At 40.0% G+C, this 16,750-nt stretch overlaps 3 gene segments (V, D, J or C); all 3 read right to left on the reverse strand.

Annotated features, from left to right (window-relative positions):
* Positions 1 to 658: 658 nt before the first annotated feature.
* On the reverse strand, positions 659 to 1,087 carry LOC122738467. The segment is given in 1 exon segment: positions 659 to 1,087. A coding segment is annotated over 1 exon segment (429 nt).
* Positions 1,088 to 4,392: 3,305 nt separating this feature from the next.
* LOC122738468 lies at positions 4,393 to 4,743 on the reverse strand. The segment is given in 1 exon segment: positions 4,393 to 4,743. A coding segment is annotated over 1 exon segment (351 nt).
* Positions 4,744 to 12,657: 7,914 nt separating this feature from the next.
* LOC122740375 lies at positions 12,658 to 13,291 on the reverse strand. The segment is given in 2 exon segments: positions 12,658 to 12,950; positions 13,158 to 13,291. Coding segments are annotated over 2 exon segments (345 nt in total).
* Between the last annotated feature and the right edge of the window lie 3,459 nt (positions 13,292 to 16,750).

The raw sequence follows: 16,750 nt of genomic DNA on the forward strand, positions 1-16,750 counted from the left end.
GGATGGGCACCTAGGGATGAGCAGAAAGCAAGAGGCAAACCCTTAATCTTGGAACCTGGTTTCCTTGGATTAATCCTTGGATTAGTTGGGCTGCAATTAAATGGTGCCATGTATGGATCCAGAAAGATGGGACAAAGGCAGTGAGGAAAAAACCAAAAAGCTCTGAGGTTGTTACCCCATGCTGGATCCTGAGGAACTGAGGACTCTGCTCCACCTGCTGTAGGCAGCTCACCCCTAGGCAGAAAGATAATGTCAGAGAAAGGTTATTGGTCATCAGCTCACCATCTCCCATCATTTTATATCTATCACTTCCATAACAGAGCCAGGAAGCCCCATTTGATCAGTCCCTGACTGCCTTGCAGTCCTTTGAAGAGTGGCTTCTGACTTTTTCTGTTCTCATCCAAAGAAACCCCTCAACTCACAGGCCAGGTGAAGAACCAGGATCACCAGTGAGGCTCTAGGGCATGTCTTCATCTTCCAATACCAGGGTCAGTGAACAGCTAGTTCTGGGTTCTGGGAAATAGATTCTTTACTCAAAGGAGACTTGGTCCACTCTAAATGTATCTAGTTTTTATTTGTTACCCCATCACACTCTTCGAGGGAATATGACTGGGGCTCCAGTCATAGGGTTTGTGCACAGGCTGCAGGTGCCTGGGGATCACTGTGTGTCCACAGCACACAGGTAGGTGGCTGAGTCTCCAGGCTGAGAGTCGGTGATGTTCAGAGAGCTGTGACGATCTTTTATGCTGATCATGGATTTGAACCTTCCTGCCTCCTTTGTCCCTGAGGCCAGGTAAAATAGTAAGGTGAGGCCTTTCCCAGGATCCTGCCTGAACCACCGTAGGCTTTGAGAACTTGAGTCTGAATAAGTGCAGTCAATAGCAATATTCTCTCCCTCCTGGACACTTGCAAACTGTGGGTTTTGTTCCACCCTCTGTTGGCAGTTCACCCCTGTGCAAAAAGACAATTTCAGACACTGGAAACTGGTCACCAGGTCCCCATCCCCTTTAACATTGCTTCCCTTACCCTCTGTTCCCCACAATGCATCCATGGACACCCCATGTGATTTTAGCTGAAGTCCTGCCATTCCTACTTAGCCTTTTGGGGAATGTCCCCTTTTTAAGGTCCTATATAATATTTTTGGGAAGTCTTCCTTTTCACATCTCCCCAAACCCCAACTCACATTTTAGCAGAAGCCATATGATCATTAATGAAGTCCTTAGGGGCTTCTCCATGCTCTCCCTTGACTTGATCAATAAGCACTCAGGTCTGAAAACTTGAATACACCCCAGTACTCTCTACTCAAAGTCTCTTTGTCAAATCTAAATGTTTGTGGTTCTCTCCTTGTGCCAGAAAACCCAGTGATGCTTCAGCCTGGTTTCCCAGCCAATCAGAGCAGTTATCCATCACACAAGATCCCATTCACAGACACATAGGCACTTAGTTGCAGACATATTTGCCCATAGTTGTTCTGCCCCCTTAGATCAACTACAGTATTTTTAGTGCAGTGAGAAAAGTTCACTAGGAAAAAGATTCCTGGCTACTTTGGGTATAGTAATATGCTTTCAGTACTATTCTTTTTCTTTCTTTCTTTCTTTCTTTCTTTCTTTCTTTCTTTCTTTCTTTCTTTCTTTCTTTCTTTCTTTCTTTCTTTCTTTCTTTCTTTCTTTCTTTCTTCTTTCTTTCTTTTTGGCGGGGGAATGAGGGTTAAGTGACTTGTCCAGGGTCACACAGATAGTCAGTACTATTCTTAGGATAGAAAATCTATTGGAATTTTTGAGAACTTCTTAGGACGATATGATTATATATTTAGAGCTGGAAGGAACATCAAAACCCATCTATTCTAACCTTCTTTTCCAGATGAAGGAACTGAATCCGGGATTGTCTGTGTGACAAACCCTGGAAATCCTTAGCGACTGACATCTCAGAGATGAAATTTGATACGATACCCTGGAATTTCAAATCCAAGGCTCTTTCTTCTAATCAATAAGCATTTATTAATGACCTACTAAGGGACCACTCCTACCTTGCTTTTCTCTGAATGACCTACAAATCCTGTCTTGGATCCTTGTCCTTTATTTTCTCTGCCTCCATCCAGTATAGCCTTTGTGGATTGAGAGAAGACTTGGTGAAAACAATGTGATAGGGGAAAGTCACCACAAACTTTCATCTCTACCTGGGGGAAGAGTGTGTGTATGTGTGTGTGTGTGTGTGTGTGTGTGTGTGTGATTGTGTAAAAGGAGTGGTGGGGGGAAGGGGGGTTAAAAATAAAAAGGAAGGACACATTTTATGATTATCAGATTTAAAACTTAAGGGAACTTTTAGAAATCTTCTAACTCAATTTCTTCATTGTGCAGGTGAAGAGACCCATAGAGTTGAGAAGATTGCCTCAGTTTGTGCAGACAGTTAAATAGCAGTTAGCACCCAAACCTAAGTCCTCTGACTCCAGAGTTTGTCTTCCTATGGGATTTGGTATCAAATCAAGGTTCCAAGAAGAACCTCACAAATCTAACCCTCCTCTAACTATAATTCTACCTCTATCTTTCTGCCTCTCCTCTACCTGTTACCTATCTCAGCCTAATGTTTATACCCCAAATGATCTCAGTTTATTTTCTAGCATGCACTCTTGAGTATTTAACACAAGGAGTAATCAACACACCCCCAGGGAAGTAATAAAGACTTGATTTGATGAGAATAAGGTCTTAATTATTTTTCCAAGGGAACTCTGGTTTTCTCTGTACCATGATTCACTGACACCAGTTCCAAAGTGATAATTTCAATTATTTCCTATTTATCCTCTTCTATCTCTATCTCAATCTCTATCTAGTACAAGATAAATAAGAAATAATTGAAATACACACACACACACACACACACACACACACATATATATATATATATATATATATATATATATATATATATATATTTCTTTACATGTTGTCTTCTCCATTAGATTGTAAGCTCTTTGAAGGCAGGGACTGTTTTTTGCTTCTTTTTGTATCCCCAATGCATAGCACAATGCCTGGAACATAATAGGCACTTAATAAATGTTTACTGAATTGAATTGGAAGAAAGCACGTACTATGTGCCAGGCATCATTCTAAGATCTGAAGAAGCAAAGAAAGGTAAAAGAAAGTCCATGCTTATAACAGGAGTCATAATCTAATAGGGGAGAGAATATGCAAACAGCTATACATGAGCCATATCTCTATCTCTATCTATCTATATACATGTGTATGTATATATATATAATCAATTTGAAATAATCAGCAGGCAGAAGTCAGTATAATTAAGGAAGAACAAGAAAGACTTCTCATAGAAGGTGGGATTTTAGTTAGGACTTAAAGAAAGCTAGGCAAACCAGGAGAAAGAGATGAGGAAGGAGGACAGTCAAGAGGAAACCAGTACAAATACCTAGATTCAGGAGATGGATTCTTTTGTATAAAAGGTGAAGCAAGATGGCCAGTGTCAATGGAATACACAGGGGGTAGCTGGGAGGCAGGTGGTAAGGTGTATGAAGACTGGGAAATTTATGGGGGAGTCACATTATGAAGGTCTTTGAAAGCCAGAGAGAAGATTCCTGGGGACAGACTTGAATCCTATTAATGAAGCTGGTAGGTTGTGAATCAGAACGTGAAACTCCTTCAAATCAAGAATGTGGTTTTTATAGCAGAGATGAGAAGCTTTCATATAACTTAATTTCAGTACAAAGTTCAGATCGTAACTCTAAATCTACACATGACTAGGTCAGGAGGGCTCTTGTCAGTATATGGGGACCCTGGCCCAATACTTCATTTATATATAGTCAGAGCACCCTCAAGTGGCCAAAATGTATGTATACCTCAACCACTGATTTAATCAATAATTAATCAATTAATCAACAAGCTGTTTCTTTGGTGATTGCAGAGTGCATGGTAAAGAGCCAGATGTGGGTGAACATGGCTTAAGTAGCACTAGGAAGTATATAGCAGCATCCATGCCACTTGTCATAGATGTTATCTTGTGTTCCCTGATAGAGTGGCTGTGTTTGTTTCACTGTCCAAACTTCATACTGGCTTTTCCTAATTAATGGTTGGAGTGGAGATGGCTCTAAGTGGGGTGGAATGTAATGGGATCAGAGCTCCATGGAGTGTTGTGGGTCACTGGAGGATACCAGAGATGCTATGTTTCTAGAGGAGATGGGAATTGGTGGAATGGATAAAGACTAGAATGGAGAGGGTTGGAGTCTGTCACTCTGAGCATACCCTGAAAATAACCACAGAGTGAGGAAGTGGAGACAACTGTAGGGCTTCCCCCTTCATCTGTTCTCTCAAAGAACTTGATGGGGAAATCTTGGAAAGGTATATGTTTCAGCTACAGGTTTGTGCACAGCCTGCAGGTGCCTGGGCATCACTGTGCCTCCACAGCACAGAGGTAGGTGGCTGAGTCTTCAGGCTGGGCCTCAGTGAGGTCCAGAGAGCTACGGCGCTCCGTCCTGCTGTACATGCATCTAAATCTTCCATTCTGCTTCTCCCCTGAAGTTATGTAAAATAGGGAGATGAGACCTTTCCCAGGATCCTGCCTGAACCACTGCAGACCTTGGTTAGTAATTTCGGTATAATTGCAGTTAATTATGGTGCTCTCTCCATGCTGGATCCTGAGGAACTGAGGACTCTGCTCCACCTGCTGTAGGCAGCTCACCCCTAGGCAGAAAGATAATGTCAGAGAAAGGTTATTGGTCATCAGCTCACCATCTCCCATCATTTTATATCTATCACTTCCATAACAGAGCCAGGAAGCCCCATTTGATCAGTCCCTGACTGCCTTGCAGTCCTTTGAAGAGTGGCTTCTGACTTTTTCTGTTCTCATCCAAAGAAACCCCTCAACTCACAGGCCAGGTGAAGAACCAGGATCACCAGTGAGGCTCTAGGGCATGTCTTCATCTTCCAATACCAGGGTCAGTGAACAGCTAGTTCTGGGTTCTGGGAAATAGATTCTTTACTCAAAGGAGACTTGGTCCACTCTAAATGTATCTAGTTTTTATTTTTTATTGTTTTCTCTCTCTGAAATAGGGGAAGGGATTTTCTGCCTGACTGCTCAACCAATCATAGACAGGTCTATGTTTTCACATACAGAAAGTAGTCTCATTCATAGTGGCTCAGGAGGAAATACAGGGGATATGAAAGTGGAAATACTGCCTCCTGTAGGCCAGGGATAGAATATTACTGGGGCAATTAGAAAACATTCCTCATTGGGAATTCCTAAATATTTTGAGGATAATTGTTGAATATATATTGTTGCATTTTATTTCTGTCTTTACCCCAACGGGTAAGAAAAACCTTTTGTAAGCATCTGCTATGTGCAAAGCAGTGTTTCCAGACTCAGATGAAACATGAAACACCTATTCTATACAAGCAAAGAGAAATGTGAGGTGAGTGAAATGTGCATAAATGAGTGTAGAATGTGATGGGGACAAAGGAAAGCTGTTAATACTATTAAAACAAATAATGTTCATTTGGGTTGGGAGAGTCAGGGCAAGTATCAAGGAAGAGTTGCACCTTGAAGCAAGGAAAGGACGTCCTTCAATGTGCCTATGTTCCAGGTATGCTAAGCTCTTTACGAATATCATCTCACTTGATCTTTGCAAAAAGTCTGTGAGGTAGGAGTTCTTGTTATCTCCATTTTACAGTTGAAGAAACTGAGGCAAACAGAGGAGGTTAAATGACTTTCCTAGGGTCACATGCTAAGTAACTGTCAAAGGTGTGATTTGAACTAAGATCTTTGCAATTTCTTTTTCTTTCTTTTGCAGGGCTATGGGGGTTAAGTGACTTGCCCAGGGTCACACAGCCAGTAAGGGTCAAGTATTTGAGGCTGGATTTGAACTCAGGCCCTCCTGAATCCAGGGCCAGTGCTTTATCCATTGCATCACCTAGCTGCCCCCAATCTTTGCAATTTCAGACACTGAATTGTATCCACTGTACCACTAAGCTGCCTGTCATCCATAAGGGTAATGTTTTTCTCAGAGGGTTCTATACGCAGAAACTGCAGGGTCTGTGTGTATCTTGCTAGTGTCTTGAGAACATTGTGCCTGCATACCCCACAAAGAGATGATTGAGGCCAATGATGTTCAGGGCCCTGCGATGGTCCTTCCTGATAATCATGGAACAGAATCTTCCTTTCTACTTCCCCTCTGAAGCCAAGTAAAATAGGGAGATCTACTCCCAAGTGAAATAAGGAGGTCTCCCCCAGGATCCTGTGTGAACCACCGCAAGCCTTTGAAATCACCTCTGTGTAACTGAAGTTGATAGTGGAGCTCTTTCCCTCTAAGATTTTAGGAAATCAGCATCTCTTACAATTTTGTTTTTACTTCCAGATCATTGCCAGGAAACCCCATATTTCTCTTCTTCAGAACTGTGAGTAATCTCCAGGCTCTCTCTTTTCCCAATTCCAGAAGTTTCCTAACCCACAGGCCAGCTGAAGACATGCTGTTACTAAGGAGGCATCTCTTTTCTTTTTCTTGCTATAGAGTGAACATTCCATTGAGTTCTGGGATGTGGGCTGCCTAATCATTGGTTCATTTGCTTCAGGGAACCTGGGGTTTCTGAGCCTGCATGTTCAACCAATCCTAGCCTAGCTGTCATCTCGTAACCTACACATAGTCCCATGCAAGGGTATAGAGCTATTATTGCAAACCATTTTTGACAATGATCACGCTGCCCCCCTTAGGCCCTTGATATAATTGCTGGGGCAATGAATGAGTATAGACCTTGTAAACAAAAAGATTCACTGTTCTTTCAATAAATAAAGTCAGCTCTATGCTTGATACTGGCAATATAGATATGAGTGGTGAAGGTTCCCATCCTTCAGGTAGTTACAGTCTAATGTGGTTGGGGGAGGTTATATATGATATTACAATCAAATCACATAGTATTTTCTTTTGTATAGATTCTAGAGTTACTTATCTATTAACAGATTGGGAATGTAAGCTCCTTATATTTGCATCTCTGGGACCTCACAAAATGCCAGGTACTTAGGAACTGATTGAAAATGTTTGTTGATTGCTGGTGCTAGATACAATCTGAAAGGGCAAAGGAAAATAAGGACAATTGCAATGGGATATTTATATTTGAAGAAATTGATCTGTTGGGTTGGACAGAATGAGGAAGGCTTCATGAAGGAGATGGCATCTGAATTGATGGCCTTGAAGGAAGGGAGGAATGAATATCTACAGAAAAAATAAGTGGGACAGTTTATTCTAAGCTTGAGGGATGACATACACAAAGGAATGGAGAGGGGTGCTTGCAGGATGAGAATGGGGCATAGAGAGGAGTGTTAGATGCCAGAAATATGAATACTTGAAGAAGAAGAGATGATGTTGGCCAAAGCCTGTTTACAGAAGGCTTTAAAATGCAACTTTGATCTTGTTATGTCTCTATTCAAATACCTTCAGTGGCCCCCCAGTAGACAATAGAAATCATTGAAGGTATTTGAATAGAGGCATAATAAGATCAAAGTGGTGCATTATGAAGACTAACCAGGTAGTTAGAGAAAGGAAAGGCTGAAGGTTGATGGCTGCTTAGAAGTCTATTATAATCAGTGAGGCAATTAGAAATGAAGACCTGAATGAAGGCAGTAGACTTTGCAAGAGATTAGATGTCTGAACAAAGAACAAAGAGTGAAAGTACCTACACCATTTAGAATGGACAAAGGCTTCTGTGATTAGGGAGCCCAAATGGTATCTCAGATGCCAAAATGCAGTTCATTTGTTGTATCAGGAAGGATGGAGATGCCCTCTAGAACTTTCTATTTATCAAGTTCTCATTGTATTCATGGAGATCTAGACACAAGTGCAGGAGTAACAGGAGGAATAATGGTCTCTATTCCCTGCATGGGGCAGTTGATTTGGCTCAATATACTAAAGAATCCTTAAGGGAGATAAGGGATGTAGGCAGCACTGGAGTAAAAAGAACACTGTCAAAAAGCCTAGGGTCAACTCCAGCTCCTTTTGCTTAATAATACCTTTGTGATGGGGTGGGGGTGGGGTAATCACATGACCTTCTTAAACCTTTGGTTCCTCTTCTGTAATATGAAGGGGTTGGGCTAAATGATCTCTGAAGCTCTTCCTAGCTCTAATTCTAGGATCTTCATCTCGATATCCTATAGACACATTTTAGTTTCTTATGCAGATGAATAAGATCCCCAGGATCAATAAATGGATGATTTTTCCTGGAACGGGATCTTAGAAACATTTTTTTTTTCCCTGAAGGTAACTTTATGGAAAGAAACTCTCTGTATGGCTGCTTCTAAACTACAAAGAATAGAACTTTTAAGGATTGGAACCATGGGAATGTAAAGGAGGAGTTTTTTGTGGGGCAATGAGGGTTAAGTGACTTGACCAGGGTCACACAGCCAGTAAGTGCCAAGTGTCTGAGGTCGGATTTGAACTCAGGTCCTCCTGAATCCAGGACCAGTGCTTTATCCACAATGCCACCTAGCTACCCAAAGGGGGGGGTAATTGATTTTGGGACCCAGATAGGGAATTGTCTTCTAAGAGTGAGGAGGCTTCACATCCAGAAACAACATTAGTGAGATAGTCCCAAAAAAGGGCCAGTGTCTTTGCCAGCCTGACCCTGGCTTAGACAAGGGAACAAACATTTTGATGTAGCATCCATCCCAGACATGATTGGAGCTGAGATAATTCTGAGCACAAGTACTGAAAGAAAGGATCTGTGAACAAAGTTGGCTAATGGTGTTCATGGAAGGAAGGAAGGAAACAAGCATTCGTTAAGAGTTTGCCATGTGCCAGGCACTATATTAAAGGCCTAGATTCATTCACTTTTCCATTGAAGTCTAGGGCTATCTAGACCTTGGATAACTAGAGCTAGACAACCCCTTTCTGCTTAAAATAAATTTTTAAAAAGTTCTTATACATTTAAAATATTTCATTGTCTTTTTTAAATAAATCATATTTCACAGGAAATATGGAAATATGTTTTTCATGACCTCATGTATAATAGATATAGTTTGTTTTTATAATGATGGGGGGAGGCACAGGAGGGAGAGAACTGAAAATAAAAATTATGGATGTTTAAAAAATCATTTCATGTTTCCCTGTTGCTTGTAGTAAGAACTCCTATTAAAACTAAGTGTAACACTTCCTTTACCCTGTCACATTGTATGAGAGACTTTGAGCCAGACATTGTGCTATGTGTTGTGGACACAATGTACATCAATGAAAGAAATCTTGTCTTTAAGGAACTTACATTCTATTGGGGTTACAATAAATAAACAAAGGGGGCGGCTAGGTGGTGCAGTGGATAAAGCACCGGCCCTGGATTCAGGAGTACCTGAGTTCAAATCCGGCCTCAGACACTTGACACTTACTAGCTGTGTGACCCTGGCTAAGTCACTTAACCCCAATTGCCCCACAAAAAAACCCACAAAAAAATAAATAAACAAAGAAGTAAAAGCAATTTCAGCTCCTGACCTGGAAGGAGACACTTGTACTTATGAGTACCATCTCTAACGGCCCTTTCCTGAGTCTGGTCCCAAATTCTGTAGACCCATAAGTGGTGGTGGGAAACTAAAGCTTAACTCCACTATTTTAGCTTTTCTCTGGTACCCAGGATGGCAGGAAAACAAATACTTAAAGGAAAAAAAATTGATGAAGTCAAGGCTTTAGTAACAATTAGAGCTATCCAATTTTGAGAGCATTGTCTCTCTGCCAGCTAGAAGGGCATTAAAAATTCTCAGAAGGAATAAATATTTCCCTCATTGAGTTCTTTATGCAAAGGCTAGATGTTCATTTGTTGGGTATATTGTATCAGGATTCTTTTTTCAGGTATGAGTTTTACTTAGATGACTACTGAAATCTCTTCCCAACATTGGAAATCTGTGATTCAGTGACTGAAAATTTATTGGCAGTCCTGATTTAGATGAATTTGTCAGACTTTTGTACCTTTTTGGTGAATGTTGCGGGGTTAGAAGACTCAAGGCAGTTAATAATAGCATTATATATCTAGAACTGAAAGGGACCTCTGAGGCCATTTAATACAACCTCTTTATTTTATAATTAAAGAAACTGATATCAGGGGATGTTAAATGATGTTTTTCAAGGTCTGACAGAGTTAAGTCAGAGTATAGTAGGGGCTTAACAGAAACAGAATGACAGGTCAATTTCACATAACTCTCATTCCCCCCCCCCCCCAATTTTCCTTCTACTTCAATTTGCTTTAAAATAATTTTTAAGCTCTTCTTAAAGGTCTTCTGGAAATTCTTCTTGGGCTTTTGGCCAATCTGCATTTTTCTTTGAGGCCTTATTTGTAGATATTTTCACATGTTGTCTTCTTCTGAGTGTCTTGAACTTCCTTGTCACCACAGTAGCTTTTTATGGTTAGGTTCCTATTTTGTACGTTGCTCATTTTCCCAGGTTATTTCTTCATTTTGGACTTTATGTTGGAGTTGAATTCTGTTTACCTCTTGGAGGGGACAAAGTTACTACCCCAAACTTTATGTTATTTGCTGTTTTCATAGCAAGTTATGGGGTATTATAAACTTTGAAGGTACTATGATCTGGAGAAAGGTGTGTTCATTGCTTTCTCGGTCTTCACTTTGGTCCTTACCTATGTAGGGTCACCATTCCCTTGCTACCACAAATACTACTCTCTGACCTATAACTGTGATGCAAAACTTGGTAGTGGGCAATGGAGTTGCCAAATGGCACCCAATTCTTGCCCAGTGCTAGCATAGGACTTTCTTCTAATCTTTTTCCGACAAGTTTTTATCCCTTTATCATCTCTGAGTGGTGAGTTCTTTTTGTATAGCTACTACTGCTGCTATTGCTGTTGCCATCCCCACGGCATCTAAGGCTCACAGCTGGTGTCACTAGCTCTCCTTCTGTCCTTTTAGGTTGTCCTGGGATGGAAAAATATCTCATCCTGATCTTTTGTAGGTTATGCCACTTTAGAATTTGATGCATTATTTTAGTTGTTTAGAGTGGGGTGTTGGGAGGGCTCCAACAGAGTTCTCCCTTCACTATGCCATCTTGGCTCATCTCCCAGGTCAATCTCCACATGCGTCTCTGGCCATGGCTGAGTGTCTTTGCTTGTACCAAGTCTCCCATTGTCATTCATGATCCAGTCAAGCCAAGCATCCACCTGAGGATAATAGCATTCATAAAATCATGGAATCATACATTTATGGCTAGAAGATACCTTATATTAAGTTCACCCCCTTCATTTTACATATGAGAAATTTCAGGTCCAGAGAGGTTAAGTTATTTCCTCAGGTCACAGAGCTACTAAGTGATACAGGATTTGAACCCAGGTCTTCCTCATTTACAAGTTTAGCACCCCATCTATTATACTATTCTGCTTCTTTATGAATTATTCTATATCTTAGAGAGAGAAGAAAAAAGCAAATGGTTCAGATTTTCTAATGAAGGAAAAGCTTATTTCAGTTCCTGTAGGGTTAGAAGTTCAAAATATGCATCCTTTGATTTAGTTCTGAGTGAGAAGAATCTAAGAATGGAGAGCTAGGTCAACAGGCAAGAACATCAACAGGTCAAGTCCCCATGAAGGCTGGGGAAGGCCTATACCTCCTTCACCTCATTGAAACTGACTCCTTTTCCTCCTCAGACACTCTCCTACTCCCTCTCCTTTTCCTTACTTTTTCATATTTTGAACTTCTAACCCTACAGGAACTGAAATAAGCTTTTCCTTCATTAGAGTGAAAGTACCTACATCATGAAAACAGAGGGGCATGGAAAAACTTACATGAATTAATCTAAAGAGAAGTAATGAGAGCCAAAAACAGCATATAAAACAACTATAGAATGTCCATATTCTCTGATCCAGAGATTCAAATATGTGATCCAGATTATAGACCCTAAAAGGTCATTGATAAGGAGATCCCCATATACACAAAAACATTTATTTATAGCAGTGCTTTCTGTGACAGCAAAGAATTGGAAAAAACCAGAATGCCTATCAGTTGGAAAATGGCTAAACAAATGGTAGTATCAAAACATATTTACTATGCTGTAAGAAATGATGAATATCATGAATACAGAGGAGCATGGAAAAACTTACATGAATTAATCTAAAGAGAAGTAATGAGAGCCAAAAACAGCATATAAAACAACTATAGAAATACAATTGAAAAAACAACAATCACAAAATAAATGAAAATGAATATTGCAAAAGTACAAAGAACAACCATGACCTCAAAGAAGAGATATGAAAAGACACCTCCTCCCACTTCTTTAGAGAAGCCAGCAGGGAGAGTCCATGGATATGGAACATTGTACAGATTGTCAATTTTTTTTGACAGATTGACTAGTTTTGTTGACTATTTTCTTTTCTTTCTCTTTAAAAATGTTATGTGGGATAACTCTTTGGTTTTGGGAGAGAGCAGGGGTGCAGGAGCAAATTTAGGTGATATAGAAAAAATAGCAATAGAAATTCATTTTTTAAAAAAATGACAAAAAAATAAAAAAGAAATGAAAGATAAAATCCAGAGTCTGAAACTGGAGCTGGAATAAACATATTCCCATTGTGAACCTGCAAAAATGAACCTACATAAACACTCTCGATGTACACTCATATGCTACTTGGCAGGGAGTGTAGAAGGAGTTTCCATTGCAGGGTTTGTGCACAGGCTACAGGTGCCTGGGGATCACTGTGCCTCCACACCACAGAGGTAGGTGCCTGAATCTCCTGGCTGGGAGCCTCTGATGTACAGGGTGCTGAAACGTTCCTTCCTGTTGATTGTGGATCTTAACCTTCCTCTCTCCTTCCCCTCAGAAGACATGAAAAATAGGGAGGTGAGGCCTTTCCCAAGATTTTGCTTAAACCACTGAAGTCCTTTGGAAGCACTGTATGAGTAACTGCAATTGAAAGCAGTATTCTTTCCCTCCTGGACCTTCAGGGTCAGAGGACTCTGCTCCACCGTCTGTTGGCCGCTCAACCCTTGGCAAAAAGACAATATCAGACACAATATCAAATCAGCAGCACCCATAATTTTCTCTTAATTCCACAACACACCTATTAAGTCCCATGTGAGGAAGATTGCACCCTATTATCTCCCCCTTGGTCCTATGGAAAATGTTTCCTGGGTCTCCCTGTACCCATTTCCATTCCTTTCTCCCTCTTCCACCTCTATTCTCCTCAACTCACAGCTCACATGAAGACACAGCATCACAAATGAGGCTCTCAGGGGCTTCTCCATCCTTTCACTTGTCAGAGACTAGGAAAACTCAGTTCTGGGATCTTGGATATGGACCTGGGTTGTCTAGTCAAAGGAAGCTTTTTCACTTCTAATTGCATGTAGTTCTTTCTCTTCTCTAGAAAACACATGGGGTTCTCAGACCAATTGATCAACCAATCACAACTTGATCTGTCGCCTCAGACTTTCTACCTTGTCCCTTTTGCAGTCACACAGACAGAATCCTCAGAGAGAGGCATTCAAAGAAAAATCATGGCAGCACTGCCTCCTTCAGGCCTAAAGAGAATTGCTGGGACAGTAAAGGAAATATTTAATGGAAGAGATTTATCAATATTTTGGAAATAGAAAAATGTTCACTTTTATTTCCATTGTAATGAAATACAAGTATTTAAAGGATAGATAGGAAATCAACAGCCAATGCAGGGGTAAGGAGAATGTTTTAGGAATCAGAAATGATGTGAACAAAGAAATAGAGGTGACCAGAATAGTTTTTTCTTCAGAGTATAGAATAGTAGTAGTGATGATGGTAGTAAACATTTATACAATGCTTCAAGGTTTACAAAATGGTTTATACCATTCAGTTTAATCCTCAAAATACTGTGAGGTATGTACTACAGATGCTGTTTTCCAAATATTCAGGTTGTCTGGAGCACAGAATATATGGAGCAGAATCATTCAGTCACTCAATATTTATTACATGCCAGATGCATGTCAAAGATATTAAAAAACCCAATCCTGCCTCACCCCTTCCTGCAATTGAGAAGCTTTATTTTAATGGGAGACAACATGAAAATAATTATCTGTATCCAAGGTACATGCAATATAAATGGAATAGAATCTTGGAGAGGAGTGATTAGTAACAGAGAGATCCAGGAAGGACTTCATGGAGAGGAAGGATTTGAACTCAGTCTTGAAGGAAGTCTTGTACCAGATTGCGGAAGGTCTTGAATGCCAGTGAAAATGATTTCAACTTCCCTTGAAGGGCAGTAGGAACCACTAAAGAGGCTGGAGTGGAGAGATGACATAACTGGATTCACTTTTTGTCATTGCTATGATATTATCTTGGCTGTGGTATGAAGACTAGATTTGAGGGCAACAGGAGCAGATTCAAGACTATATATCAGGAATCTATCCCAATAGTCCAGGGGAACAGTATTGAGGTCCTGTGCTAGGGTGTGTTGGCAGGAATAAAGAAGACGGAATGGATGGGAGAGATACAATGGAGTTAGAAATGGCAAATTTTACTTACTGATAGGAAATAAAAGGTTGGAATAGTGGGAAGTTCCAAGAATCATGCCACAATGATTATGCTTTGTGGTATCACCAATATAATTAACACAGTCAGAAGGGATGCATGTTGGGGGAGGATTTGTAAACTTAATTTGGACTTGTTGAATTTAAAGCAGTGCTGGGACATCTGCTTAAAGATGTAGACTTGGGGTCATCTATATAGATGAAGCAATGGGAACAAATATTATTATGACTGAGAATTCAGAGGCCTTTAAGGAGCCATCCTATTATCAGATACATAAGAGGTGAGAAACCTATTCAAAACCCTGGAGTTATCTCCCTCAACCACTGTATCCAATCAGTTGTCAAGTTTTGTTGGCTCTACCTCTACGTCTTTCATTTTTATCCCCTTCTCTCAACCCATAATCCTAGTTAGGCTCTTATTAACTCTCATCTGGACTATTGTAATACTACCCCCAACAAATGCTCTCTTTGCTTGTAGTATCTCTCTTATTCAATCTATTCTCTGTACAGATGCCAAAATAATCTTCCCAAGGCATTGGTCTAACCACAGAACTACCTAGTTAAAAATGGCTGATGATTCCACATTGCCTAGAGTAAAAAATGCATATGCTTCAGTCTGGCATATAAGCACTTCTACAATATGTCTCAGGTTTGCTTTTACATACTTATTTCATAACAGGTTTTGAACATTGGCTTTGCCACCTGTGTGACTGTGATCTTGGCTAAGTCATGGAATCTCTGGGCTTCAGGTTTGTTGTTGTTGTTGTTTTTACCTATAAATGGTGAGAGTTGAACCAGATGACCTTTAAGATTCCTTTTTGCTCTAACTCTATGATCCCAGGATCCTATGAACTCTGCATTCCAGCTGAACTGAACTACTAGCTATTTATTGAATTGAATTGCCAAACTAGACAATCCATTTCCTGCCTGTCTGCATTTGAATAGGTCGTCCCCTATGCCTGGGGTGTACTAGTGCCCTCTTCATTTCGGTTTCTCAGGATCCTTGTCTTCCTTCAGGTTTGGCACCATTTCCTTTATGAAGCATCCCTTCACCCCACTTCATCCGCTATTATTAGTGCCCTTCTCTTCCTCAAATGTCTCATATTTGTTTGAGTCCAGGATAGTGCCCCTTCCCCCACCTCTATTATAATTCTATTATGTTTTTGCTTTGTATTCCCAGTGCCTATCACGGTATTCTCACAAGTAGGAGGTACTTAATAAATACATGTTTATGGAATTTGTTTTGCTTAAGTTGAGACTTAGGAGTGGTTAGAGAGGCAGGAAGAGAGCAAGGAGTCCATAGTATTTCTGAAAGGGAGGAGAAATACACCCTTGATGAGAGTATATTTAATTCAGTGTTCCTTAACATTTTTTTTTATGTATGACATGGACCCCTTTGGTTGTTGGATGAAACCTATGGACTCCTCAGAACAATGTTTTTAAGTACATAAAATTAAACAATACTATTATGAAGTAAACCAATGATGTTGAAATATGGTAATCAAAATATTAAAAAAATTTTTCCACAAAAATCTGTCCAATGATCCCTTAGGGGTCTGGTAATCACAGGTTAATAACCCTGATTTTCATTTAACTTAATAGTCATTTATTAAATTATGACTATGTGCCAGGCAAAATGCTAGATGCTAAATAAAAAGATAATAAAATAAAAAGATAGAAATAATAAAAAGACCAACAATAACATATTCTTGGTTCTCAGAGATCTCACATTCTATGATAGAAGATGTAATATGTGATGGTGATGATAATAATAATAACAACAACTAGCATTTAACTGACACCTACTATGTGCTAGACACTGTAACTAAGAACTTTACAAATATTATCTCGATTAGCTCACTTATTGAGGCTGTTTCACTGCTGGACAGCTCTAATAATGAAAAGTTCTTTGCTCATGTCCAAGGGAAAGAAACAAAAACAAACATTATCTCATTAGAACCTCACAAAAACTTTGTGAGATAGGTACGATTATTGTCATGTCACAGATGAAGAAACAGGCAAACAGAGGTTAAATGACTTGCCAGGGTCACACAGCTACTAAGTCAACGTCTGAGGCTGTATTTATACTCAGTTCTTCCTGAGTCTAGGCCCAGCACTCTATCCTCTCCATCATCTAGCTTCTCCTTGCCACCTAACTGAAGATATGCACAGATAAAGAAGATAAAGTTTAAAATTTGAGTTTTTCAACTCCCTTTTATGTGTTGCCTTCCCTCATTACAATGTAAGGTTTTTGAGGATAGGGACTGTCTTAATTTTTGCTTGTATTTGG

This window comes from Dromiciops gliroides, chromosome 2, assembly GCF_019393635.1.
Source record: "Dromiciops gliroides isolate mDroGli1 chromosome 2, mDroGli1.pri, whole genome shotgun sequence".
In the NCBI taxonomy this organism is placed as follows: domain Eukaryota; kingdom Metazoa; phylum Chordata; class Mammalia; order Microbiotheria; family Microbiotheriidae; genus Dromiciops; species Dromiciops gliroides.